General features: G+C 40.5%; 2 protein-coding genes across 23 annotated transcripts in view; one reads left to right on the plus strand and one right to left on the minus strand.

The window, feature by feature from the left end:
- The first annotated feature begins 777 nt into the window (after positions 1-777).
- On the plus strand, positions 778-15,361 carry Klc (kinesin light chain). Of its 12 annotated transcripts, XM_076764839.1 has the most exons (10): positions 3,670-4,310; positions 4,402-5,074; positions 6,301-6,667; positions 6,745-6,910; positions 7,007-7,722; positions 7,825-8,028; positions 8,252-8,368; positions 8,520-8,641; positions 10,658-11,132; positions 11,773-11,908. In XM_076764839.1, exons 2-9 carry the CDS (start codon positions 5,031-5,033, stop codon positions 10,758-10,760), a joined length of 1,839 nt encoding a protein of 612 aa, XP_076620954.1. In that variant the 5' UTR covers positions 3,670-4,310; positions 4,402-5,030; the 3' UTR covers positions 10,761-11,132; positions 11,773-11,908. The 12 variants fall into 12 exon arrangements, with proteins under 12 accessions (XP_076620950.1, XP_076620951.1, XP_076620952.1 ...); XM_076764835.1 differs by lacking the exons at positions 3,670-4,310; positions 4,402-5,074; positions 10,658-11,132 and adding exons at positions 778-1,147; positions 1,214-1,384 and having other exon boundaries at positions 11,773-15,361; XM_076764836.1 differs by lacking the exons at positions 3,670-4,310; positions 4,402-5,074; positions 10,658-11,132 and adding exons at positions 778-1,147; positions 1,218-1,384 and having other exon boundaries at positions 11,773-15,361.
- A 592-nt stretch (positions 15,362-15,953) lies between these two features.
- Spri (Src homology 2 domain-containing protein sprint) overlaps positions 15,954-27,470 on the minus strand; it is a 93,972-nt gene continuing 82,455 nt past the window's right edge. For 9 of the 11 annotated variants that reach the window (XM_076764819.1, XM_076764818.1, XM_076764820.1 and 6 more), the window contains 13 exons: positions 25,798-25,982; positions 25,086-25,264; positions 24,941-25,024; positions 24,267-24,832; positions 23,503-24,202; positions 22,935-23,402; positions 22,690-22,834; positions 22,340-22,569; positions 19,013-19,473; positions 18,798-18,929; positions 18,482-18,724; positions 18,204-18,396; positions 15,954-18,034 (listed from right to left, as the gene is read on the minus strand). In XM_076764819.1, coding sequence (XP_076620934.1) covers positions 17,931-18,034; positions 18,204-18,396; positions 18,482-18,724; positions 18,798-18,929; positions 19,013-19,473; positions 22,340-22,569; positions 22,690-22,834; positions 22,935-23,402; positions 23,503-24,202; positions 24,267-24,832; positions 24,941-25,024; positions 25,086-25,264; positions 25,798-25,982 — 3,690 coding nt within the window. In that variant the 3' untranslated portion in view covers positions 15,954-17,930. The remainder of the gene's footprint in view (positions 18,035-18,203; positions 18,397-18,481; positions 18,725-18,797; positions 18,930-19,012; positions 19,474-22,339; positions 22,570-22,689; positions 22,835-22,934; positions 23,403-23,502; positions 24,203-24,266; positions 24,833-24,940; positions 25,025-25,085; positions 25,265-25,797; positions 25,983-27,470) is intronic. The other 2 variants (XM_076764821.1, XM_076764826.1) reach the window with 1 other exon arrangement.

Here is a 27,470-nt window from a genome sequence, read left to right on the forward strand (position 1 = left end):
GTAGTGCCCATTTAAATGTCCGCGAAAGGGATAACCGCGTAGGATTATTCTTGCACCGACAAGCGTCAGTTAACACAGGTTGATTCTGGTTACTGGAAAGCAGGTAACCTACTTCCACTATGTTTGCGGTCTAAGATAGAATTTACTTGTGAAACTATGCACAAGGAAAAGTAGAAATTACGGATACGTGTTGCAGTGTCGGAAAGCAGAAGTTAGCGGTGTACTTAAAAATTGTGTACCTGTAATAATTAGCCCTTGTTAAATTTGAAATCTGCCAAATTCGATTTTGAAAGTTCCTATTGCACTTATATAAATATATTTTTGTACCTAGATTTATGGGCTCCGTCTGTAAGCTCCAAATCTCTATTTGTTCAATACATACAATAGATCTGAGAAACGGTTCTAAATGGACCCGAATAATTTCGACATTTTTGTTTGTTCTTCTTTAAAATGTGTTTCTTATTTGCACTACTCAGTGAGTAGTACTCACTTAATACCATGAGAGGAAAAAGACACTAGTTTTGATGAGAATCAAAATGGCTACCAGGAGAAGAATTTTGGTTAGTTCCAGAGCTGGGGAGTTTTTTGCTTCCACGGCATAAAGCGAGTATGTATTCTTCAAGGGGCGTTTATTATCAAAGATGGCAATATCCGTATCTTCCACGGTAACTGAAAGATGTCATAGATCTTTCAATTACCGATTTAAAGACAAAATGTCGCTTCATAGAAACTAACAAAAGTATCAGTAATTCTGGTAAATGGCGCTGCGATCGTACGGAGTCGCTTCAGTCGCGTTTTTACGATCGGCTGATAGTTGTACTGGTAATCGGGAGATTTCTCTGGACATAGTTATTTTGAGAAATATATTTTCCATCTGCACGCGATTCCATGAGTACCCATAATATTGTGCAAATCGGAAACGACGCGTAGTTATCGTCTACTTCAATTCTGAACCGTGAAATATGTGGTTGTTGTACTCTCGTTAAGTTCCACGGTTCTCGCCATCTTAGTCTGTCACCAACCGTGCGGGGACGGATTTTCGTACTTCGCTTACGTTTCTAAGCACCGTTTAAAACAATTTTCGTACGAGAGTCTTGCGATCGCTCTTTGGGACCGTGAAAATTGCTTCACAGTGAATCCAAGTCCGGTGAGTGGAAATCCGTTTTTTTTTCTCGGGATTATCGTTAATAGTGCTACCGTACGTCGTTGTCAGACAGATAATAGAATATCGAACACTGGAATTAACGGAATTTGTTCGTCCACCTTAAAAAGATTCTCCTAAAAGCTCGTTTTTGAGAAACGCATCGAGGATCGAGCCCTTCTTTAACAAAGTGGGATGATACACTGAACAGAGGAGGATTCCTTGCATGGACCGTTCTGAAAAGTAAGTCCGATCGTTGCCTTTTTAAATGTACTTTTCTCTTGTTTTTTCCCAACGCGTATAAATGGAAAACGCATCGTTTGTTGGGCTTAAAATTGCCACGCCTTCGATAGCCAGTTACAGCCGGAAGTAAATCATTTTAATTAATTTCTGTAAGATTATGCGGAACCGTGACAGAAAATCAACGACCGTGACGATAATTGTGATTAAAGTTATTCTCTTATTCTGGTTCATTTAGAAAGGAACGCGCTTCGTCAAATTTTCACTAATTTGCCAAATAGAAACGAAGCTCGTGCACAAAAAACGATTTCACCTTGTCACCATTTCTGTGCTATGGTTTTCGTGTGCGTCGTTACATAAATCCAAACAGATAAACAAATGTTAATTACAAACTGTCGAATAAGTCGAGACATTTTCAGAAAAGACACGCAACAAAATGGGTTAACAATATGGTGATGCGCTGTTTCGTTTGTCTTTGTTTAAATTGACGTAAGATCAGTTATTCTCTTGTTTTTTATTGCGTACTTGAGACATATTCGGAAAAAAATGAAGACGTACATATGCGATGCATTATGTTTTCCTACAAAGGACCATTCCTAACCTATATAGAATTACCAAAGGTTCGAATATCTAACAAATTCGCATGATAAAGTTTCGAAGTGATTATACAGTGCCACAAACCGTTACCATATTTTGTTATGTAGAAACGAAACTTGAGACGAATATGCGATTGTCACACGATACGAATCTTAATCAGCATGTTAGCCGTTACGTCTTACAAATATAGACCTTCGATTGTCTCATGCTGCCACACCATTTATAAGTGGAAAATTCACTGCATTTAATTGGTCCATCTTTGACTTCTTTCTATTTAAAATAATCTGCCACGAAATTTACGGATAGTTGCTAACCAAAGTAGGTGAGACAGCGATTTTTACTTTGAACTACGTGAGATCTAGTCTCGCGTGAATCGTTGAACAAGGAAAGTGAATGGAAAACACCGAAAGTTAATAAGATGAAGCTTCTGCGAACAAAGCTTGTATCACGTGCGTTCGATTTGTTAGAACTTTAGACCGATGGCACGCAGATATCTATTGATAATACCGACGTGAATATGTACCGATCGTTTCATAACGGAGGATCGTTCTCAGCAGCTATTCAATTTTTATTTAACGCTTGTCGAATGCACGATTGGTTGGGAATTACTGTATTTTCAAAATGCAGCGTTATTAGCGTTTCGTATGTTGTGTTTCTACGTCGAATAAAACAGACGTATACAGAGTGTTAGGCCAACCCTGGGAAAAATTTTAATGGGAGATTCTAGAGGTCAAAATAGGACGAAAATCAAGAATACCAATTTGTCGATGGAGGCTTCGTTAAAGAGTTATAGAATCATTTCCGGCCACACAGTATATTTTCGGTATGGAAATTTTTTCTCGAAAGTACGTAGGATTTCAGGGGTATGTCTATTCACCAAAAATTATTGTAATTGCCCCCCGCAACCGAACATAATTTTTCCAGAACGATTTGAAATTTTTTAATTTTGTCGAAAAATTTCACATCTTTTCGAATTTTTTTCTCGAAAATGGGTAGGATTTCGGGGGTATGTGTAATGACCAAAAATGATTATAATCGACTCCTGCAACCGAAAATATTTTTTTTAGAACGATTTGAAATTTTTTTTTCGCCAAAAAATTTAGGCATCTATCCGATTTTTTTTCTCGAAAGTGGGTAGGATTTCTGGGGTATGTCTATTCACCAAAAATGATTGTAATTGCCCCCCGCAACCGAACATAATTTTTCCAGAACGATTTGAAATTTTTTAATTTTGTCGAAAAATTTCACATCTTTTCGAATTTTTTTCTCGAAAATGGGTAGGATTTCGGGAGTATGTGTAATGACCAAAAATTATTGTAATCGACTCCTGCAACCGAAAATATTTTTTTTAGAACGATTTGAAAAAATTTTTTTTCGCCAAAAAATTTAGGCATCTATCCGATTTTTTTTCTCGAAAGTGGGTAGGATTTCTGGGGTATATCTAATGACCGAAAATGATTATAATCGACTCTTGCAACCGAAAATAATTTTTTTAAAACGATGTGAAATTTTTTAATTTAATTTTTTAATAACTTACTAACTTGGCCTAACGAAGCCTCAGTCAAGAAATTGATATTGTTGATTTTCGTCTTATTTTGGTCTCTAGAATCTCCTATTAAAGTTTCTCTCGATGCTGCAGTATAGTGACTGCAGTAGTGCTGCATGAATGCTATTTGTATAATATCAAAGAAATAAGAAAGAGAAATCAACGTTGGTGGGTACCTTCAGTTTTTAGCAGTGTACGCTTTGGTTTTGTTTTTGTATTTTATCTAATTCCGGCCATCTTTGTATGCTGCATTCTCCTTGCTCCGTGAATTCATCGGAATTAAATTCGAGAAAGCAATTTTACACCGTACATAGATACCTCGGTACGTGTATGTAGTGCATTTCTCTACGAACGAGTGCACATGATATATGTAGTACTTGCAATGTTCTGTCGTCATGCCGTGAGTCATCGACTACCAGTCTCTATTCCCCTTGAAGTCAAATGATTGCGAAAACGATCTATGAACGACGTCTTTTTTCGCCACGGGCGTTTAAAACATTCCACAAAGCCACGAGATCCAGACGAGTTAAATGGTTAAAAACTAATTGCCACGTGTAATTCGTATTGCGATCAATAATATGTTCGCGTTGGTATTCGCTTCAATGCGATCTGCTTCTGTGTCCGAACGCTGCGGCACGCTCGTCCCTGCTTATGGAAGAAAGCCAAGAGAGAAATAGGGGAAAGAAATCATTGATTATAAAGAGGATGTTTTTACCAAATCAAAAAACAGGACGTCATTTCTTCCTCGTAGTTCTTGATCTTCCATCAGCCTGAAACAATTCGTATGTAAATTAGACTATGTTTAAAGTTCGTAAAATAAATATGTTATGCGTATACTTTATCGAGTTTATGAACAAAGTCTATATTTCTTGTCAAGGTTCAAAGAAGAATTGCAAAGCTGTATGTCGGCCCGTGTCCTCGATCCGCGAGTTGTTAAGTGTCATACACGCGTGTCACCCTCTTAGGAGCTTCATTCATCGCACCCTTACGCACCCTCGGGTTATTCCTACTGACCGACTAACGCTTATTTGCGTATGGCTGTAACGACAGGCGTAGTACGATGCTTTCTTACGTAGAAACGCATTGTTCATTCCGTTATACCTGCTGGACACACCGGTATATGCACGCATTTCGTGTGCAGTAGAGGAACTTCCGCAAATCTGTGGAGCGCATGCGCCGTTTTCCACCCTCGTCTCCCCCATTTTGTGTAGAGGGTGCGAAGCCAAACGTAACCCCTCAGTAAAGAATTAAACGCGATTCCGCGAGGTGTCCCCCCACCCTTCAACAACAATATTACGGGCCACTGTAGTGTACATATATACAAATTATATTTTTCTACGGTCGAGACGCGAGATAGATGATTTTTTTACGACAAATTCGATTGACTGAAAGTGACAATACGTCCGCGACTGTACCCGAGGGAATTCCAGAGAGATCGATATAGTAGAAAGTTGAATCCTTTTTTTTGTACGGATTAGCTAGGTCCAACAGTCTCCAACATTACCGATGGGTAGAAGAGATATGTCAAGAACGTTGAATGCTTATAGAATGTGAGTAGTTCTTCTCTACTTACGAATTCACGCTGTACTATCCATTTTGATTCTTATCGTTTCTTTGTGTTTCTTTCCCTTTTTTAACACCGTCTGGCCGGGCATTTTTACGTAAACACATCGAGCTCTAATTGCCGCGCACTTTCATTAGAAATCTCACACAATTTGTTTTTTTCATATATATAATATATATCGTACGCGATTGAAGCGAGGCTATGGCATTACCTCGGCTATGAAACACTTTCATCTGCAGAGTTTCGTGAAAAATCGATGCGTCTGGCAGAGATTTTCCTGTTGCCTCTCCAACGCTTCCTCCACCTGAAAAATTAATCAACGATGAAATATTCCGTTCACGATTTCGTAATAATATCGATGTTCAGTTTCCGATTCGAACTGAGACGTAGGAAGCGATTGGTTAATGTAGATAGCAGAAATAGCGTCGACCAAGGCTGTTCGTTAAACGATAGTATTTCAATTGAAATCGCGAGGTCAAGGCCTGTCGGGGGATGGACGATTGCACGAGGTCAAGGTTTACAGGTCTAAAACCCTGAAATTACGACCACGTTAGACAGCATTCGTAATTCTGATCCGTAATCGTACGAACGTACACTGACAGGCAAGTTTTTCCGATTTCGCGTTGGAAATTTGTTTTTTACCCTCGATAATTTACTGTCTCCCTTCGTACCTATATACATTCTGTCGCATAAAAGGCATACCCGTAATGGTTACGCATGCGCTGAACTATCGAGCCATTGATTTCGTCGGGTTTAACGCGGTCCCGACATGGGGTAAGTTTCTCGTCGAAACAAATACTACTATAATTGATATTTGTGCTATTTCGCGTGGTTCGAACGTGTTCTCGATCGTTTAACCGTCATGTGTACGGACTGTCCAATATTTTTTCCATTAAACAAATTACTTGATACGTGTGTGGCATAAGAGACGCGCTATGCAGTCGCGCACGCGTATGTATGTATTAAGCCATTAATTTCTGAGAATTCAACACGGTTCTAACGTGGACAAAAGTTACATTTTGAATTAATTTTATTACGACCGATTCTAATCGTTTAGAAAAGTGTTTCGATCGAATTACGAAGATTGTACGTTTCTGTAAAGACGAAATTGTCTTCGTCAGTAAAGTGCTTCGCCGTTAAATATTTTGTGACAGTGAAAATAGAGCTAAAATAATTATGTTTCATTAAGAGTTTTCATTTTTCTGTTTGCAGCAAAAAAATAGAAAACATTGGTAGAATGACGGCCATGACACAGGAAGAAATTGTGGCCGGTGCAAGGACTGTCGCCCAAGGGCTGGAGGCCCTTCGTGTTGAACACGAAGGACTCTTACAGGGGTTACAATGGCAGGAGGAACCAGCTGCAATCGACAAAGCCAACTTGTTGTCGAAAAACATCGAAATGATAGAACTGGGCCTTGGGGAGGCTGAGGTGATGATGGCTCTCGCGAATCACTTGCAAAAGGTCGAGGCTGAAAAACAAAAGCTTAGAACACAAGTTAGAAGGTTGTGCCAAGAGAATGCTTGGTTGAGGGATGAGTTAGCTGGGACACAGCAGAAGTTGCAAGCTAGCGAACAAGCAGTAAGTAATTGGACTGTGTAAAATTGAATCTATGCAACAAAATTGAATTGCTATTGAAACAATTGTAATGCTATTAGGTAGCCAAATTGGAAGTAGACAAAAGACAATACGAGTTCATGGAAAGTATGAGACAGTATGATACCGACCGTCCTGCCGACGATGAGAACGTCAAAGACAGACCTAAAGATGATCCTGTGGTCGACTTGTTCCCTGACGACGATGTGGATGACCGAAGTAGTAAGTGTATGTTCACTTTTCTTGTCATGTTCGTGGAGTTTCGAGTTTCCCTTAGATCTGTGCAAACATGTAGAAATGTTATTTTTATTACGATTAATATAGCGATATCACCAACACCGCCGTCGCAATTTGCACAGCAAGTGAATGCTGGATACGAAATACCTGCGCGTTTACGTACATTGCACAATTTGGTTATCCAGTACGCGGGTCAGGGTCGGTACGAGGTGGCGGTACCCCTTTGCAAGCAGGCATTAGAAGATTTAGAGAAGACCTCCGGTCACGACCATCCTGATGTCGCTACGATGTTGAACATTCTTGCATTAGTATATAGAGATCAAAATAAATATAAGGAGGCAGCGAATCTGTTGAACGATGCCTTGGCTATTCGCGAAAAGACACTCGGTGAGAACCACCCTGCCGTTGCTGCGACGTTGAACAATTTAGCAGTTTTATATGGAAAACGTGGCAAATATAAAGAGGCCGAGCCGTTGTGTAAACGTGCACTCGATATTCGAGAAAAGGTTCTCGGTCGCGACCATCCGGACGTTGCGAAACAGCTGAACAACCTCGCGTTGCTCTGTCAAAATCAGGCGAAATACGAGGAAGTTGAATGCTATTATCAAAGGGCCCTCGAAATTTACGAGGCAAAACTTGGACCGGACGATCCTAATGTCGCGAAAACAAAGAACAACCTTGCATCGTGTTTTTTGAAACAGGGAAAGTACAAGGATGCGGAAGTTCTGTATAAGCAAGTACTGACCAGAGTACACGAGAAAGAGTTTGGTGCTATTGCTGGCGATAATAAACCAATTTGGCAGGTATAGTTACATTTATACTTCCCGAGTCGTAATAAGGATAGTGTAGTTCTAAATTGCTCGAATACATGTCTGGCATTATGGGAAACTATTCTTTAATGTCAGGTTGCGGAAGAAAGGGAAGAAAATAAGCATAGAAATAAAGAGAATGCTCCGTACGGAGAATATGGAGGTTGGCACAAAGCTGCTAAGGTAGATTCACCTACAGTCGCGACTACCCTGAAAAATCTTGGTGCATTATATCGACGACAAGGAAAATATCAGGCGGCGGAAACTTTGGAGGATTGCGCCCTGAGGACACGAATGGACGTAAGTATATTAATCGTCTAATTGCGTGCACAGAATTCATCCGGTTATTGCATCGTTAATTTATTATACTGGCCAAAATAGTTAAAGTCTATACAATCCAGAATGAATATAATATACATTTATTAATTAGTCGTATTTTACTAAATATTAACAAGACCATAAGCTCTGTTTCGTTTAAATTAAACATTATACTTTAACAAGTATTTGTTTCTTTTGGACTCAGACATTGGAGTTTGTGAAGCAAGCAAAGGTCGCGCAGTTTTTAGTGGATGACAAGGGTTCGGCGAGACGCGGTTCACGGTCCAGTCTAGCCAACAGCGAACACGAGCAACACGAGGAGGTAAGTTGTGTCAGATATAAGAATAAATATTAGTCGCACTGCATGTTGTAGCACACGATTAGTCGTCTACTATCCTTTTCTTCTTTCTTTTTGTTCTTTTTTCGTTACCCGGCCCGTTCTGACGAATTGGCGATACAACACACAATCACAGGGCTCGCTGCCGCTGGTACAAAGGGCGCTACATGAAGGACAGTCTGGCCACCACGACGCTAGTCCTAACAAACCCGGTTTTAAAAACAAGATCTTTCAAGCTTTTGGGATTCACTCTTCCACGTAGGATTATCCTTCGTCTGTAGTATCGCCTGTCGTTTGATTATGCCCGGTCATACAAAGATTTTCGGTATTATGTCACTCAAGGTCTGTACTCTTAGGACAAGAGGTGATATTTACATATGCTGTTCGAAAAGCATTACGTTTAGGCATTCGTTTAAAAAAAAATTCATAACGGTGTACCCAAATGCCGAGGAATACTACGATCTTGCGAAATGTTTTAACGATTGCTCCTAAATACAGGCATTTATAGGAGAATGCATAGTTGAACGTAAGAACGGGCCTTTTTGGCAATTTTGGGCATTTGATACTGTTTTCCGCAGCCAGGTATCCCCGACAATGCGACGAAAGCACATCGTAACTGCACATTCTTTTATTACATTTACAAGTATTTCGATAACGTTCATTGCTATTTCTATGATCGTTTTGGCGAAAGTATTGCGTAGAAAAGTACTGTAGCCTTCATAAATCTCTTCCACTCATAAGCTGTGATAATAATGCCCTTCGATGAATTTCGTTTTTCTTTCATTTCTTTTTTTGTTTTGATCGAAACCGACGATATTTGTATTTCGTATTTTTAAACTATTAACCAGGATTCGACGAAGGTGCTTTCTATGGAGCATTTGTTCTTCATTTTTCATTATTTATCTGTAATTACGATAATTATTGAAACTTTTTACGCTTGTATTATACACAGCCATATAGAAAGTGACTAGAATAAACAAAGCTTCCAGAGACAATTATTTTCATATTGAAATTCCAAGTCTGCCGTATCGCGTGTTATTCTTGGCTGACAGAAAGATTTCAATTGTAGAAATAAAATAATCGGATCTTCGGCAATCGTTCGAGCGAACGTACCATTTGATGTTTCAGCTATTTTTTTCTTTTTTAAGCCAAAACACTGTGAAGCTACGCGTATAAATTATAAGTAGTTGATTCTAGCAACAGCTTTGCTTAACTATATAATTCAGTATAGATTTGCAAAGATGACATTTGAAAATGATCGACGTGCAGAGAAGAGTAACGTTATGACGATTGACAGATCGACGAGCGAAGAAAATACGTTATTCTCTGTAACAGATGTCTCAAATGATACTTTCGTTATAGTCTATGCTGATTTTAATACACACGTTTTACACACACACACACACACACGTCTTCTTCAAGTTTGCAATGATTTGCATCATCAGTTTACATGCATTATCTCGTTTATATATTAATATGTTTAATTTAAACTTTTAAACGAAAGTTTTATCTGGCTTAGGATTACGTTGATTGTGTCTTGTTTTTAACGCGATGTGAGGTGTCTCGAAATTAACGTAATATTCACGATTCCCCTTCAGAGTATTATGTATTTGTAAGCAACTTGTGCAATTCACGTTATTTATATGTATTTATACATATATATATATTTATACATTTATACATATATATATATATATATATATATATATATATATATATATATATTATATTATATTTTTAAACGTTCCTCATTTGTATAACAAATGACTAGCAAAGTTACAGCATCGATCTATTTTAAAAAGATCTAAAAAGCATACGAACGAAGGGTATTTTTAGCCTTCGAGGCACCTTATATCTCATTTCATTCATCTTTAAGCACTATAAATGATACTTGGAACTTTTGTTTAGACGAAGAAATTAGTTTTGTTATTCGATACATGGTATAATGTCTGAATTTGCAATCGATATACTATGAACTGGATAATTTAATATAAGTAGTGCCTTGATACTTTAATGAACGAACGAATAAATTATTTTCTAACCTAAATAAGTTTTTGCAATCGATATACTATGAACTGGATAATTTAATATAAGTAGTGCCTTGATACTTTAATGAACGAACGAATAAATTATTTTCTAACCTAAATAAGTTTTTGATTAAATATAAATCAAAGGGGAATATCTTACACGCTTTCCGCTTCTTTCAGCCCGTTTATTATCACTCTCTTACTTATATCTCTCTTTGTTTATTGTACGTAAAAATTTTGTTTTAAGACTTTGCATATCCGAAGAGGACCAGAAACCAACTGATCGAAACGTCGTTTCTGTTAACAAAAGCGTGCCATTTGGTACGTTGCCCGTTACAGTTAAATCGTAATACATTTTACCAGCATCTTATTAAGTTTTTAAGCGTTATTTGCGCGATTTACGTTTAGGGATGTGTCGTGTACAGAACTTTTATATTCTTTGTGTATGTATTATTTTGTTATTCATTATTATGTGTAGAAAATACGTTCCTTTTTGCACAAACCAGAGAATGTGTGTAACAGGTTTGGCATTATTAATTTTCCTCGCACGCATTTGTGTTTTTAACCACCATTGTTACCAGTCGTTTTTTCGATATCTGCGTTGTCGTTTTGGTTCGCTTTGATTTGAGTATTCTGTGGGCCGGGACTTAGATAAGGATGCCATCGGAGTGCAATTTCGTCTGGACAGCAAACGGGACAAAAATAACCGATTTCAGTGGCAGGTGCGTATTCGTAGATATTCGTAGAATATTTTATATTATTTTTTCAGCGTTTTTAGTGTTTCAATGTACAGAGGAGTTTTTTTTTTTTATAATTACCAACCACTCATTGTCCGCATTGTTTTACACTTTCCCGCCTTTTTCTTTTGTTTACACGTTATCAGAGTGCAGACCTTTCTTTCGAACTGTAATAAATACGATACAAGTTGTCATTTCTTGTTAGGGTGATTAATTACTGCTCTCTCATAATCAAGCGTAGTAGCATGGGATATTTTACAGTGCCTTGTACATATACAAATTATTTTTTTTGATTATTGTACACGTTGTATTGGTATTTGATCATATTTCTGCTTTGTCACTCATTCGAAAATTTACATCATGTTTTTTCAGCTTATGTAATGTCTATCAGAATTCTTAAGAGATCTTGTGTCTTTAATATAAAGTCAATTTGAATCTTAAAAATTTACATTTCTCTATTCGGGTCAACGAGACGTGTTAGTAAGTAAAAACAAATAATATTCATATCTACCGACTCGTTTCGTTGAACCGTGTATAGATCGTTCGAGTCCAACTACCATTGAAGGCACGAGATCGTTGGAGTTTTGTCTGAAAGGTCTCACTGGAAAACCTTCTTTTGTTTCAGGACAAGAAGTATTTCGTTCGTACCCAATAAAGGATACTATGTAAGAAATATACGTGAAACGATAAATTCGGATGATACGAGGACTCTGCATTGTTTAGTTAACGAAACATTGACCGATGTCCGTTCTTGGTCTGAATCGTTTAACGTATACAGCACATTCCAACTGCTTTTAATCTGATTCATCGTAACGAAGTACTTATGTTGCTCGTTTAACTACGGAACGATTACGGCTTCGTACTAGCGACTGACAATTTGGAATAGAAAATGTTACGAGGCGAATTGGTTTACCTGCTTCGAACGTATTATCAGAATCAAAATCCAAGCGATCCACACCTACGATTATCACGCGACAGATAGAAATAAACAAGCAAAGAAGAGAAAAAAAAACTGCAAGCTGCTGTCTTAAAAACCGTGATGTATTCAATATTATCCACATCTTAAACAGAGTGACGAACAGTTTTAGACACGCCATCTACATGTGTGCACACATATCGAACATGTCGATATGCGTATACATAACCTTTTCGTTGCCCATACATGATCTAGAAAATGCGACAACGTGTAATCATTCCATGAGCTAGCTTTTTGGATCGACACTATGAAACGATTTACATTTATCATAGAGGAATGTTTGTATGTCGCTTAGCATTAAATATACTCTTTACACACCATGCACATTATAATTATGCGAGTAATTTCATCATCCTTTTTGAGACTAACGAGTGTAACAGGCGGTAGGAGAACCGATTTTCCTTTAATTCTTGTACATTCTCTGGAATTTGATTAAAGCAAGACAACGCGTGCAGTAATGGAAATACCCAGACCTGCCAACAGCGTTGATTTTTATGTTCCATTTGGAACCATAAATTTAAGTTCTTATATACAGAGTGTTCGGCCAACCCTGGGAAAAATTTTAATGAGAGATTCTAGAGGCTAAAATAAGACGAAAATCAAGAATACCAATTTGGTGATGGAGGCTTTGTTAAAAAGTTATTAACAATTACATTCAAAAATTTCAAATCGTTCTGAAAAAAATATTGTTAGCTGCGGGGGTCAATGACGATCATTTTTGGTCATTACACATACCCCCGAAATCCTACGCACATTCGAGAAAAAAAATCGAGGTGTGAAATTTTTCGACGAAATTAAAATATTTCAAATCGTTCTGAAAAAAATATTGTTAGCTGCAGGGGTCAATAACAATCATTTTTGGTCATTACACATACCCTCGAAATCCTACGCATTTTCGAGAAAAAAATTCATTACTGAAAATATAATGTCTGACCATATATCAGAATATTCTACTGAAATTTTCCCGCGAAAAAAAATTTTTTCAAATCGTTTTAAAAAAAATATTTTCGGTTGCAGGAGTCGATTACAATAATTTTTGGTCATTACACATACCCCCGAAATCCTACCCATTTTCGAGAAAAAAATTCGAAAAGATGTGAAATTTTTCGACAAAATTAAATAATTTCAAATCGTTCTGGAAAAATTATGTTCGGTTGCGGGGGTCAATTACAATCATTTTTGGTGAATAGACATACCTCCGAAATCTTGCGCATTTTCGAGAAAAAAATTCATTACTGGCGGAACTTTAAACGTTAATAATTTTTTAACGAAGCCTTCATCAACAAATTGGTATTCTTGATTTTCGTCTTATTTTGGCTTCTAGAATCCTCTATTAAAATTTTTCCCAGAGGTGATCGAACACCCTGTATACATATATATATAATATATTTATATATTTGCAATATTTAATTTATTTCTGTGTTTGATTCAAGCAGACACGATATATATGTATTATAAAATCTGCGACATTGGTTTAAGAAGGATACTTAACGCGATTATTTAAATAATTTCAAATATCTTGCGAAATTTATCGTTCGAATACATCGTTTGCTTTAAAACCAAGGAATATTGTAACCGACTGTGAATGCAAAATATTTATTAAGTCTGAAATTGTTTAATCGTTGCGCAGCTACGATAAGACTGACTGGGTGATCATTTGAATTAGTCGAGTCCTCGCGATAGATTTAAGAATTTTTCATTTAATATTTTTATCAGTCTGTTTTTAAAAATTCATTTTCGTGTAATGTATGTCGCTTAACTCTTTCATTGCGGAAGATCTTTACGATAACTTTTTGCTATATGATTTCTGTTATATGCACAGAGTCATTCTAGCGATTAAAGTTTAGTTTCTAGACAAGTATTATTGTAGATTACTAGAAAGTAACGAATGAAAAAGTACAATATGTGTGATCAGAACTGCATCGTATATTGTATTATACCTGTTATACCAGTTGATCACTAAGGAGGATATTTTAAGCACAATTTATTGCAAATGGGTCAGTAGTTTATTATTGCTATAATTCGAGTAGTAGTATTAATGATCACGTATTGTAAATCAATGAATAATACATCAGGATTATTCGTTGGTTTATAAAAATCAATACTAACGCGTATAATTTATGGCTGTAAAGTAGCACGCCATAGTTTTATTATCGTGCAAGTTAACATCAACATTTTAGTAGATTTACATAGTACTTTTTAGAAAGACTGTCACAGTGAAAGAGTTACAGAAGTGTTTTTAAAATGGTGAAAATTGCTTAGCTATTTCAAACAAGTCACGAGTGCGTATGTGAGTTGCTTTGACAGTTAAGTGGATTGGTCTAGTTCAAAGGATTCAGAATTATAACATTGAGTACTGTTGTACGACCAAGTGTTACTTTACACTCGTAGTTCTGTTGTTTTATTTTCAGTTCTGTGCAATGTTTAAACGCGCAGCAGGATTCCCTTTTCATTCGAGACTTACGGATGTGATTCGGCCATTCGAGTCTTACATTATCGATCGTCTTTTTCATTGTATGGTACATGTTTTTATTTTACTTTCATGTGTGCTCTCATTATCCTGAAACATGCATTTATCAATACATGCATATTGTGCGCCTGAGAGCTTGAAGGCCTAGAATTAGAACTATTATTTCGCTTGTATTCGAATCGTACGTTCAACATAGAATTCTGATCACTTTCTTTATTACGTTTCGTAGAATTACGCGGTGTGTTTAACACGTTCATTGTGGTAGACTTGAATGTTTGGCGGAATGAAATATGCTTCGTACTAATTTTCATATTGGCGATATAGGGCGAATGTGCATTTTCGTGTCTGGCAGATGTAATGCTTTTTTTGCTAGCAGAGGTATGCTTCAGGTGTAGATATTGTCTTAATACGGAATAAAAGTACGATACACGGCATACATGTCCACATTAAACGTGTTAACAATTTATGACGATCCAATAGCTACAAATTTTCAAACTTTCTAAATGGATATTGCATGTAATCAAACATCAACATTATTTTCTACTTAAAGTTACACCAAATATTTATATGGGAGGTATAAGAAGTATATGTGTTTAAATCGTTTTTTTCTTTGTTTTTAATCGAGGAATAGGTTATGTGATAAAGTAATATAGTTATTGCTTTAGTGTATAACAATAAAACTTTTGAGGTATTGTAGCTCTCAGGTGCAAGTACTGTTACTTCAATAACATGTAAGTTTTGATTTATAATAAATATTTCCACTTGTAATCCTTGTTCGTCCATCTATTTCGCGTGGGAAGGAATTTTCGTTTCAATTTCTTGTTTTCCAATGTTCAATTACCAATACTTCCCGAATTTTCTTATTAATTTAATAAATACGATAAATGTTTCTAGATCATTAATTTGGTATTGAATTTACATGTGCAGAATCTACAATGAGTATTTAATTTTACGGAAATTGAATTTTTAATCTTATTTAGCAAAGCATGTTGCTTATAATCTGATAAGATTGCCCGGTTATTTATAACATTAGAAACGTTGCTATAAATACTAGCAGTCTGTTCATCGATAATATGTATCGTTTATCATCTTAATTGACATACGGTACAATTGCGTGCTTTTATAAATCATGGAAGAAAAGACAGTGGAAATAGGACGCACGAATAACATTGTTAAAGTTATTTTTGGATATGCGATTGTTCTTGTTTCATAGTAAAAATCCACCTCGTTCTTTGTGCGTCATAATGTTAATTAACGACGCTCATAACCTAGAAAAGTTAACGGAATTTGGCGGGCTTTAACTTCTAGTACAGAATTATCCACGGACCACGTGCCTATCTTATATTTCAATCTCTTCGAATTATAGAAAAATTTTTATTGAGCATAGTGTTACACGTTACAATAGTAATAATAATAATAATAATAATAAAAATGGTGAGAGTAATGATAATTAATGATATACCTTTCAACAAATAAAACTATCACGATGTTACATTTAAAAACGGTACTTTTACAAACTCCTGATTTGTATCGGCTTGACTAGCATATTAGAAGCATTAACGTTACAGTTAATCGTAATCAATTAGAGAAGGATCGAAAGCACGTTTAATGCAGAGGGGCAATTACGATATACAGGTATTAAAAACGCTTTGTAATAAATTAGGTACGATAGAAGAAATGTACATTCATAAATCGCTAATATCATTATTACACGTATCGAGGGCTACACATCGTTCATGACAATAACGTGCAAGGCTGATTTGTACGAGTTTCAGTAGTAAAATATTTTGCTCCTTTTCCCCCTCAATTTTTCTCTCATTTCCCCCTTACCTCGTTCAAAACATTGAACAGCTGTTCGTTAATTGTTTCGTGTTCTTCCGAGATTATTTCCACAGCCTTTGATATTGGTGTCCAAATCAGCCTGGCAGATCCGGAAAGGGAAGAAGCGACACGCGCGTAAGGAAACGTCCGACAGATAATAAAATATGTGTACAACTTCCAATAAATATGCGACGTCCGTCTAAAGTACAGACTGCTTATCCAGTAATCCGCCGCGCCTCGTAGAAAGTACTTAAAATAGAGTCTAAACTAGTCTTTCGTGCTCTAAGTTTAATTAATTTGTATCAGGAAGTCTCTTATGGTTTTACTCCATTATATTTTAGGCTTGAAGTGCCTATAAAAGAACACCCATATGCTTTTGTTTATTTAGGATGCAAGGAAATTATTCTTTTATTCCCCTGTGGTACTAACGGATAAAAGGATAAATGGAAGTCAAGGAAAATAAAAGTAATGTTTTAGTGGAAGAAAGAATAGCTTGGTAAAGGTTTTACGAAGATGTTTAGGTATTCTATTCTAGGCGCTTCATCCTATAGTAAACGCTTAGTGATTATTTGCAAAATGGGCTTCGAGCTCGACGAGTGTCTATGATTCGTATGAGCAAAATTGCAGAATTTTTCGTTACGAAATGTTTAAAAGAATTATTCATCATAGCGCCCCCGATTCGAACCCTACCTCTGCTCCAATAACACCTACCTTGATCGGTAGTTCCATTATTGTTAGAGCTTTACAAAATATCGAATACTGAATACGATTTATTTTTCTCGTTTTATTGCAATCCATTTAACCGGTCGTTCGTCGAAAATTTGTTTAAACGATCATGGTGTCCATTAAAGAACTGATGCTCCATTTAGCTAACTCGGTATTCCAACACCTGCTTGGAAGTGAATTAAATCCGATTGAATATTAATGGTACGATTCTATTCTACTATTTCAACTCGAGAATCGATCCTTTAGCTCTGTACCAGAGCAAATCTTTTCATCGAGTAACGTTCGTTTTTATCACTTCGATATGGAACAAAGTTCAATACGGAAATTTATCTTTTGGATACTTGTTGAGAAATAATTGAAATAAAAAGCGATCAAACGATAATGTCCACGACTCCAAAGACCGAACGCGTGATAATATCGTTCTAGATTATAATATTTTAGTATAAAAACGAAGACGAACCGCACGTACAAATATTATTTACTTGTTTTTCTCGATAAAAAGCTTTGGTCGCTTTTAAGTACTCTGATTGTTTCCGATGAAATTCACTATTTTTCGCGTTTATCGTTGACGCTTCGTTGCACGATATTCGAAAACTGTTCTAAATCTGGCAGTGTTTAAGTGCTACGAGTTAATTAAGGGAATTTGTGCTCGAGATTGTGTTAGAATTTTGAAGAAAAGGAAAATGGCGCAGCAACGAAACTAACAGTAAGACAAATGCTCTGAACTTGTTAGTTTCGTCAGTACGAAACCGACATCGTTTACTCTAAGTGTCTCTTATCGTAAGACCTATTAAGAGCTGGTTTTTGGCCAGGCTATCTTGGCATCGATTCGCTTATAAGCGAAAAGGCAATGAGAGAGCTCTTGTGGACATTCATGGTCGCCCAGTAAGGTTTCTGTAAAAGAAAAAGTTATTTTCCTACCTAATTATCATTTTATCTACGTTTAATCTGCGACGATAATTGAACAGTAGGTCGGCAGAAGCAGCTCTGGTATTCGTTTTAATCCGTCAATTTGTAAGTTCTCTAATTTTACTGTAATCTAATAATAGGTATGAAATGTTACCTTCTCCTTGGACTAATTTGAACAGACCGTAATCCTGAGGATTGGTGCACCTTATCTTATGCGCGAGAATACGACAGATTTCTCTGGTATTCATATTGGGTCGCACAGGTAATGTCCTGGTGTTTAAAGATCCGTGCAGTTCATCTGGTACTAAGATTCGTAGTACGGACGAACAATCAGGTGTTCCAGATCCCTGAAGAGAGCAAAATAAACACAATTTTGAGCGTGTTTCGTTTTGTTCGTCGCTGTACGTAACAGGCAACGGGCTCGCTACTTACATTCAACGTGGACATCGTTCCTTGGCTGGACTTGAACGTTTTCAAAACGTGAACAGCACTGGAGAGCGTCGTCAGATAATAACCTCCCTCACCGGTGAGAAGAGAGGGATGAAGCAAGCCCCACATATATTCAGCCTCCACCTCCGCGTCCACGACCTTACCCCGGACCAACACCCAAACGAGAAGTGGAAGAAGATCGTCCGCGCCCAGGGTCACGTGACGGCCAGAATTAGCGAGCTTCACCTGAAGGTTCACCCTGACGAATCCTTAATCGTCCTCGAGAACAACGGTAGGAAAAACTTCCGACGATACTTACGGAATTAAAGATCGCCGAGATGGCCGCGAGCAGATTTTCCAGCTTGTCCAGGGGCGAGTCAGCCTTCTGGAGACGATCGATGTACTTCAGGATTCGCTCCAGACTCGGCTCCGACGGAGGAATGATCTTCGCCTGGAAACGTACGGGTGAATTTTCATTTTCGAGCGTTTAGGTCTGGGTTAGGTAATTAATTAATTGTTAGGATCGTTACTGACTCGAACACCAAGATCCTGAACTTGCTTCCCCTGCGCGTGCTGAATACTTTCGGCGAGGGTCTGCAGGGACCCGGTGGTCGCGTAATGCTCTACGAACAGTCTGTACACGTGTTCTCTGAGCGGTCTCACCACTAGGCCCATCATCACTCCCTCCAGGATGGCGTCCAAGTTTAGAAACTCGTTTGCTTTCAGCTTCAACCTCTCTTTCTCCACCTCCTTCTCGAATTCCCTCTCGCCGTGCTTCACCAGGTAGTTTTTCATGCCGGACATAAACTGTCGCATGTTCCTCATGACGACGTGCGGACTACCTTCTTTCCCCTCTTTCGTGCACTGGATGAAGTTGTCGATGTTCTGAGAGAAGGTGGTCGTCTTATCCGCCGCTAGTTGAAGAGCGTACAACCTTATGGTGGATCCGGTGCCGCTGTTGTCACGGTTTCTGAGCGCCTGCAACCGGGGGGTTGCTGTAAACCGAGAAACAACGTTTCGTTACAGAGATTTACGCAGAGACTGAAATGGAATACAAAGATATTCGTAAGTCGTACGTCAAAATGTTTATCACGAGCGGTTAAAAATTCTTTTGCGATCGCGAGGCTTACATTTAAGGATTTCAACGCCGTTTTGCAGTTTCCGACAAATGCATCGGAACCACTTGCCTATCTTCCGGAAGATGCCCCTAGTTTTCGCTGAGAGGCTCTTCCGCTCGATGTGGACATCCACCGAGCAGTTTATCATCTTGCTCGCGATTTTGACAACTTATCGATTAGCCTTTCGAAAGAGCTTAATCAATCTTCAGCCATAACATTGCGATAGTAGGAATTTTGCATAAAATTATCGAGACGCTGACCCGGCCAGGACGCTGGACATCTTCGAGACCCGACGACCGGTTTATCTTCGCGAGCGTGGAATCTTACGAGCAGATATATTGTTCCCCTCGACGAGGACTATCGTCGATTTACGAGGTTCGCGAAAGAGGCATTAATCGACACTGTTTCTCCTAGGCAGACACTCTTTTGTCGAACAAAGGCAGGCGTCCCTCGAAGACGAATTCTTCTCGATTATTGACAAATGCGATTAGAATTTCGACGGTCGACCGAGGAAGCTGTTCCGCGAAATAAGGACAAAGCTAATGTTCTTCGAGACTTCCGCATTCGATTGTCCAGCAACTATCTTTCGGTAGATATCTTTGGTTTGGACGATCGATACCGAGGAAAGGACATTCCCGGTCCTAAATCGACGGAAGCGTGCGTTCGATTATCTTTAACGCGAGGGCGGAGTTCCTTCGATCATTCACAAAACTCGAAACTTGTTCGACGCTCACGATCTTTTTGAAAATTAGTCACAATTGACAATTTTGTCTATTAAATTCACTTGGTCATCCAAGACCCACTCTATTTGTACCACCGATTTGTAGAAAATTCCGACTAACGACGCCTTTCTCGTTTGCTATGTTTTTAACTACATTTTTAACGTTGGATTTCGATGTTTCGAAAATACACCCGGCACGACGCGCGGCGGTTCGAAGCATTAAAATGCTCTCTGTTCGACGATCGACGACTGACTGCCGCTACGCTGAAGCCATCGAGAAAGGTAGAGCCGGGGAAACCGGCAACGAGCACCAGCATTCTGTCATCCTAGCAGTTCGCTGTCTAGCAGAGGGGGGCGGTTGTCCGCGATTCCAATACAATTCTGTGCCTCCGTAACTGGCCAAAGGTAAGAAAGGTTTCGGGTTTTCTACCATACCTTTCCACTGGCCAGGTCATACCCTTGGGGGGTATCGAGCAAGTAAAACTAGCCAAGCAATTGCTAGAACTTTACGCAAATCGAACAAAGACAGCGGGAGTTTTGCGCAGGTATCAGGAAATTACGTTAGCTATCCTTAGAGAAACAAAGTTCTTTGTTTAGTCTCCGGGGTATTATCTAGAGTGTAGCGTTTTAAAGAATAGATAGAATTTAAAGATAGATTAAATAGAAAAAAAGAATAAAACCATTTTAGGTATTGTCGAAAGATACGCGGTGACGGCGTTACCTCGGTTGAAAAGGAAACGACTCGATAAGAGGCACGATTGTCCACGTTCGATAAAGAGTTCATCGGTAGCGAGCGGTCGTTCGTCGCACGGAATATGTATACAAGCCCTGTTCCCAGACGTGGAAACAATTTGTCGAAACATTAGCCGTTGTATATCGTGCTAGATATCTCCGAGTATCGATACGCGTCTGCATGCGTTATCCGTGCACGTGAACAGCCTGTGAAACGTTAGTATCGAGGCTCGTGTTAAGATTAAAGCCGTTGCGCTTAAGATTCCAATCTGCTTCGACGATAATAACAATGCATTATTTACGGATGCGAACCCTTGTTATTAAATACATCGAACGATAATGTTTGCCCGTGTGGAGAATTCGGTTTTAAAATCGTGCGTGGAAGGGGGGGAGGAAGTCGGATGATTTTTTCGAGGACTCTTTGTCCGACGACAAACTTGGTCGATCGTTAATGAAACCTCTCGGCCAACTGATGATCTACGTTCGTAACGTTGTTTGCTGTCGAGAGTGATTGTTCGTGCGACTGCATCGCCACGTGCACCGTGTATCAAAGACTGCATTGGGAAGGTCAGATAGGGAGAGATCGGGAAGAAAGAAAGAAAGAAAAGAAGAAATTGCGCGCAATACGCCGGATGATCGACGGATTCGTGACGAACGCGATCGACCTCGTTCGTAGAGAAATATCGAACTTGTACGACGATCTACTACCCGAGCAAATACGGTCACGGTTTATGCGCTACGATTTCCTCGATTATTTAATCCATCGTTACAGATCTCTCGTGCTCCGTATTATTCTAATCACCGTCTGCTCTCGTTTCTTATCACTATCAGCGGATTCTATACGATCATTCGGGGTGTATCGCTTCTAACGGGCCACGTGATTAATGCTTTTAGTCATCGAAATACGAAATAAACGTTTTCTACAATTTCAGCAAATTACGATGCACCTTGACGAGAAGTTTACGATAAAGGGATCGCACGAGAAAGGTGTTAACTTGTTTTTCACAAAGGCCTGTCACGATCGACTTCTACTATGGAATTTGCATTACTTATCGGCCGTGAACTTTATCGGATAAACCAGCCGTTGTGCAATATGTTAATCGAAGCGTTGTCAGAGTTTCGTCCTCGACGTTTGCGGATTACGTATTGCGATTCGCGATGTTCGTCTACCTTTGCCAGCCGCGTTAACGATAATACCGATGAACTTAACGTTCGAGACACGCGTAAGAATTGGAAAAATAAAACGATATTAGTACTATCGATGACTATTTACGGGCAGAGTAAACTTACAGAGGAGGGAGTCCAGTCGTTCCTTGATGCTCTTGTTCTTGTTCATCCTCTCTGCGTCGCTTTCGTCCGTCTCTAGCGGCGTCTCCCACTCGGAGGAGTCGTACATTTGGTCTTTCCTCGAATCAACCGCGTCCTCCTTCTCGTTTCGTTTCTCGACGTTATCGTACGAGGAGTTTCTGTCGCTGTACAGCGACTCCGACGTGTCCGGTGGTTTCAACAGCTCTGGGTACCTGACAGACCCACGACAAAATACCCCGAGTTATTTATTTATCTCCGTAGGGCTGGAAATTCGTTCGTTAAACATTTTTTTTTAACCGTTAATCTAAGTAACTCATGGGTTGGATGCTCACCGTTGAAGAATGATACTCTGGACCGTTAACGTGTTCCCCACAACGTCCCTGTCGCACTCCTCGTCCGGAAACTTTCTGGCCATATTATCGCCCTCGTAGTCCGCATCACAGTCATAGTCCGGCTCGCAATCGTCTCCCTCGTTTCCTGAACACAAGATTCACAGCTTACCGACTAATTGGTGTAAAATAGAACGGCAACAGCAAGGAGAACAACGACAGTTCGCAGGCACGCGAAACGAGCTTACCGATAAATTCCCAACTGGAGTCCACAGCCCATGATGTGTCGTTGAACACTTTCGTTCTGATCTTTGGCGGTTGCACTGGCTTGGCGCGCGGAATCTTTTTCGCTTCTTTGGTGCCGAGTCGCTTGGCCAGGTTGTCTACAGAGGACGATATCAAAGGCGTCTTGTCTTCGGTTTCCTCCGATTCCTCCCAATCGATCGGATGAAGCTGATTAGGGTTTCCGCCTACCGGCGTCTGCAGCCAACCTGGCTCGCTGTGTCGATACTTGTTCGTCGCCGGGTTGTTCCTCGGCCGTCTTCTAGGTATCACCACCGCGCCTTGCGCGATGGCGTCCGCTGGTTCCGCGTAAAAGGGACTCCCTTGTTTCGATTCCGGCGTCAAAGGGCTGTTGCTCTCCGATTTCGTCAACAACACGAGCTTGTTCCTGGGAGGCGTCACCGTGCTCGGACTGTTCAACGAATTCGCGCTGCCTGTGCAGAGAAAAGTCATTGTTCCGTCAAACCTATCCTAATTGAAATAAAAGTGTTCCAAACTCTCTTCTACTTGGAGGCATCGTCGGTAGGTACTCACAAACTCGAGACAACAGGTCGGGTTTCCTTCCCATTCCCGTCTCCTCCGGCGATCCGTTCCCTTGGTCGGCAGATCTCGCGTCCTGCACAGGCTTGAAGCTGCTGAACTCCGGGCTGGTCGTTTCCTTGTAACTCAGTTTCTCGTTCCCGATCGACTTGTCGTTCCTCACGATCATCCTGTTGTTCCTCACGATCAGCTGTTCGTTCGTTGGCAATCGATCGTTCAAGTTCCTCTCGGCGGGATTCACCGGTTTCTCTTGAACCGTCAGTCGATCGTTGGAGTTCCTCAGCCGTTCCTGAGGATTCGGGGGGCCGTCGTTTCGCGCTAGCTTGTCATTCGGCGACCAGGTGGACTGATTCGACTGGTCGGTCGTGTTCCAGATGTCCTCGTAGTCCGAGATCTTGTCGCCCGGCGAGCTACGGTAATACGACTCCAGGATGTCCGATTCTTGGTAGTGTTGCGAGTTCTTGCGGGCCTCCCGGTCCCGTCTTCGCTTCGACTTGCTCGTGCTCGACGGCGTCGTCGGCGAGAGAACGTTCGGCGTCTTGACGCCCGCGTTCGGGACTAGTTTCGACATCGGGGAGAGTACGGGCGTCATCGGTGACAACGGAGACTTGACGGAGAAGCTCGAGGCGAGCGATTTGTTCGAGGTCGCGCTCTGAGGGCTCAGCAAGGACGTGTTCGGATCGGAGGGAGTGTTCTGCAACCGCGAAACAAACGGATCGATCGAAACGAAAGACTCTAAAGTCACCTAATCTCGTTACCTGTAAACTACTACCGACGTCGTTCGTCTGGTTCACGTTGAACGTGACCGTGGTGGTGACCGTGAAATTGTTTTGCGCGTGCCCCATTCCCGGCTTGGCCCATCTCGGAGGCGGGGGCGGCGGAGTCCTGACGTTCTGTCCGACCGTTTGATTATCCCCGACGATGTTCCTGATCTCCGGCAGCACCGGTGAATTCGTGCACGACAGGTTGTTGAACGCGGACACGTTTTGGTGAAAATTCGACGCGGACGAGAACCTGGTCCTGCACAGCTCGACCATCGTCGACTTGGAGGTCTCTGCGGTGGTGGTTTTGGTTTCAAAAGTAACCCTGGTGTCTTGGACCGGGCTCAACACGTTGCTCTCCACGTTGTGAACTACCGGAGACGGGCAACGCACGCTTTGTACCAGATTCGGCGAGATCAACTTCTGCGAGAGCTTCTCGCTCGGCGACATTTTATCCTTCTTCGCGTCCAGGGGTTCGTTGAAAGTCGTCAGGTTGAGAGTGTTGGGCGGCGTTGGCCGCGGCTGACGGGGCAACGACGACGCGAAGGTCGACGTCGAGCTTCCTGCAACCGATAAGCAAACCTAAGATCAGGAATTCGTCGACGGTCGCTCGTAAATAGAAATACTTTGCTTCGACAACGACTAGCTTTTACTAAAAAGTGACGACTTACGCGTGTCGTGCGACGATATCGGCGCGAGATTCAGCACTATACTTTCCGTCGTAGGCGTGTGAACGGTGTTGTTATTGTTGTTGCCTGCAATACAATCCATTACTAACTTTCAATTTCGTTTTAACTTAGCTTCGATTGAACTTACCGCCGCGAAAGCTGCTTAAACTAGAAGTGTTGCTACTGCTGCTTTCCGGTGGTTTCGGGTTAGCCATCGGGTATCGCCAGAATTCCTGACCCAAAAGCGCCAGCGAGGAAAGCTGCTGCCTATTTTTGGCTTCGCGCATCGCCCTTGGCAGTGTCAATTGGACTGGTAATTCGTCACTGCTTGCCAAAGGAAAGCAAACAAATCAACGCGAATTAAGGCTGGCACGGTACTGGAATAATACGAGGCGAAGTATCCCGAGCGCTCATGAATCGTTAATCGAACCGTGTAAAAGGAAAAATGGCTCGATTATCGCGAAAACCCGGTTTAATAGCGCGAATGTGGCTTTCCAGTGCCTCCATTAGCCGTCTAAATAATCTCAGGGCACGATCGAAGCGACTTTCACCCGGCAGGTTTCGTTCGTAACTTTGCTCCGCTTCCACTCTTAAGAATTCGATAAATTATGCAACGCGAAAGCTCGCGGCTGGACTGATCCTCCGTTTTCTTTTCGACCGTGAATAGATCGAGAGCCGATCCGCGTCGCTTCTAAAGATTTTAAAAAATCCCCGATAGAATGGACGAACCTCTAGTTTCGCGGGAAGGGGGATTAGGGTGTTGTCGCGGTGGCCTTGAACGGCCAGTTGGGTTTGCACCGTGTACAGCGAACGATGGTATCTGGGCACGCAGAAGGTGAACGCGAAGAGAGGCCACTCACCAGCACTGAGAATAGTGGGCGATCAACGAGGGGATGTTGTCGAACCTGTTCTCGCTGGTTTCCAAGCTCAGCTTCCCCTTGTTGGCTTGGATCAGGTAATGCTCGATGTAAGGTCCCTTTCCTGGCGGCAGACGCACGGAGAGGGCCATCGTGTCGCTCTGACTCGATTGTCGGACCACGAAGTTCTGCAATCGACAACAAAGCTTATCTACCAACGAGTCTCCTACGAGTTTACGCAAACGCGAAACAAAGTTATTTTAGAGAAACATCCTCGTTAAAAATTTACACTGTTGCATAATTTCGTACATTATCCCTCGAAGACTGGTATTAGCGACCGACATTCGAAAGTGCGGTGTCCTCCCTACAAGGACAGAGGAAACAAAGCTGGAAGAAAGAGAGGCAGGAAAAGGCCGAGGCTCTTTATGCTCGTCCCTCTGCTCGTTCTTCTTCCATCCCCCGGCCGGGATCTCCTTCCTCTTTAAGGGACAAAACCCTTTAGACTGTCCCAGCGAGTTCGTTTTAATCGTTACAATGGAACGCGTCCCTTCTTTCTCTATGTTTCGTATCCATTTCTTCAACGCTAGATCAACCAACTGACTCAAAATAACTTGCTTCCTCGGTTCTTATAATCGATTACTTTTCTTCTATTTTTCTTCTGTATATCTGTATACCGAGAATTACCATTTCGAGTTACAGAGAGGCGAAAAATTCCAGTATTATCCATTGGGTTTTGCTCGCGATTCTCTGGACGGGCGGTTTCGCGCAATCACTGGTTTCAACGCTGGTAGAGGGGGTGTCTCGCCTATGGAGGAGTAATTACGAGCAGCATTGTTTTTCGGCCGTGCAATTCGTCCGTAGCCTCTGATGCGACAGAGGGATGAACGGAGCAGGACGATTAACAAACCTGGAAAACAATGAACCACCGCGAAAACAATGCTGCCACAATGGCACGGCTCGTTCGCAGTCGTTCTTCTGCTGATTACAGCCTCTCTTCCTCTCTGTATCGTTCACGGCGCCTCATTTTCCTTATTCGTCCGCTGGAAAAAGAAAACTGTTTGCCGTGAAAATGGCATCTCTTTGCTACCGACCACGGTCCAAGGCTCTATGGATTTTTCGTCAGTTTTTACTCGTTGCTCGTTCTTTAATACCATGGCCAGAGAGATCCTGCTTTCTCTTTTTCCTTTTATTCGAAACGATGAAACTTCTTTTTTCTCAAGTACCTCTATTAACGCGTCTTACCGTTTCAAGATATACATATACTGGTCTCCTATTCTGATGGAGAGAGATGCTATATCTTGCCGCTTATACCACCTCGTATCTTCCGTTTCCTGTTTATACAGGGTGTTCGGCCACCCCTGGGAAAAATTTTAATGAGGGATTCTAGAGGCCAAAATAAGACGAAAATCAAGAATAAAAATTTGTTGATGGAGGCTTCGTTAAAAAGTTATTAACAATTAAATTCAACAATTTCAAATCGTTCTGAAAAAATTATTTTCAGCTGCGGGGGTCAATTACAATCATTTTTGGTCATTACACATACCTCCGAAATCCTATCCACTTTCGAGAAAAAAATTCGAGAAGGTGTTGAAGTTTTTCGACGAAAAAAAAATTTATCAAATCGTTTTGGAAAAATTATTTTCGGTTGCGGGGTCAATTACAATCATTTTTGGTCA

This window comes from Colletes latitarsis, chromosome 5 (assembly GCF_051014445.1).
Source record: "Colletes latitarsis isolate SP2378_abdomen chromosome 5, iyColLati1, whole genome shotgun sequence".
In the NCBI taxonomy this organism is placed as follows: Eukaryota; Metazoa; Arthropoda; class Insecta; order Hymenoptera; family Colletidae; genus Colletes; species Colletes latitarsis.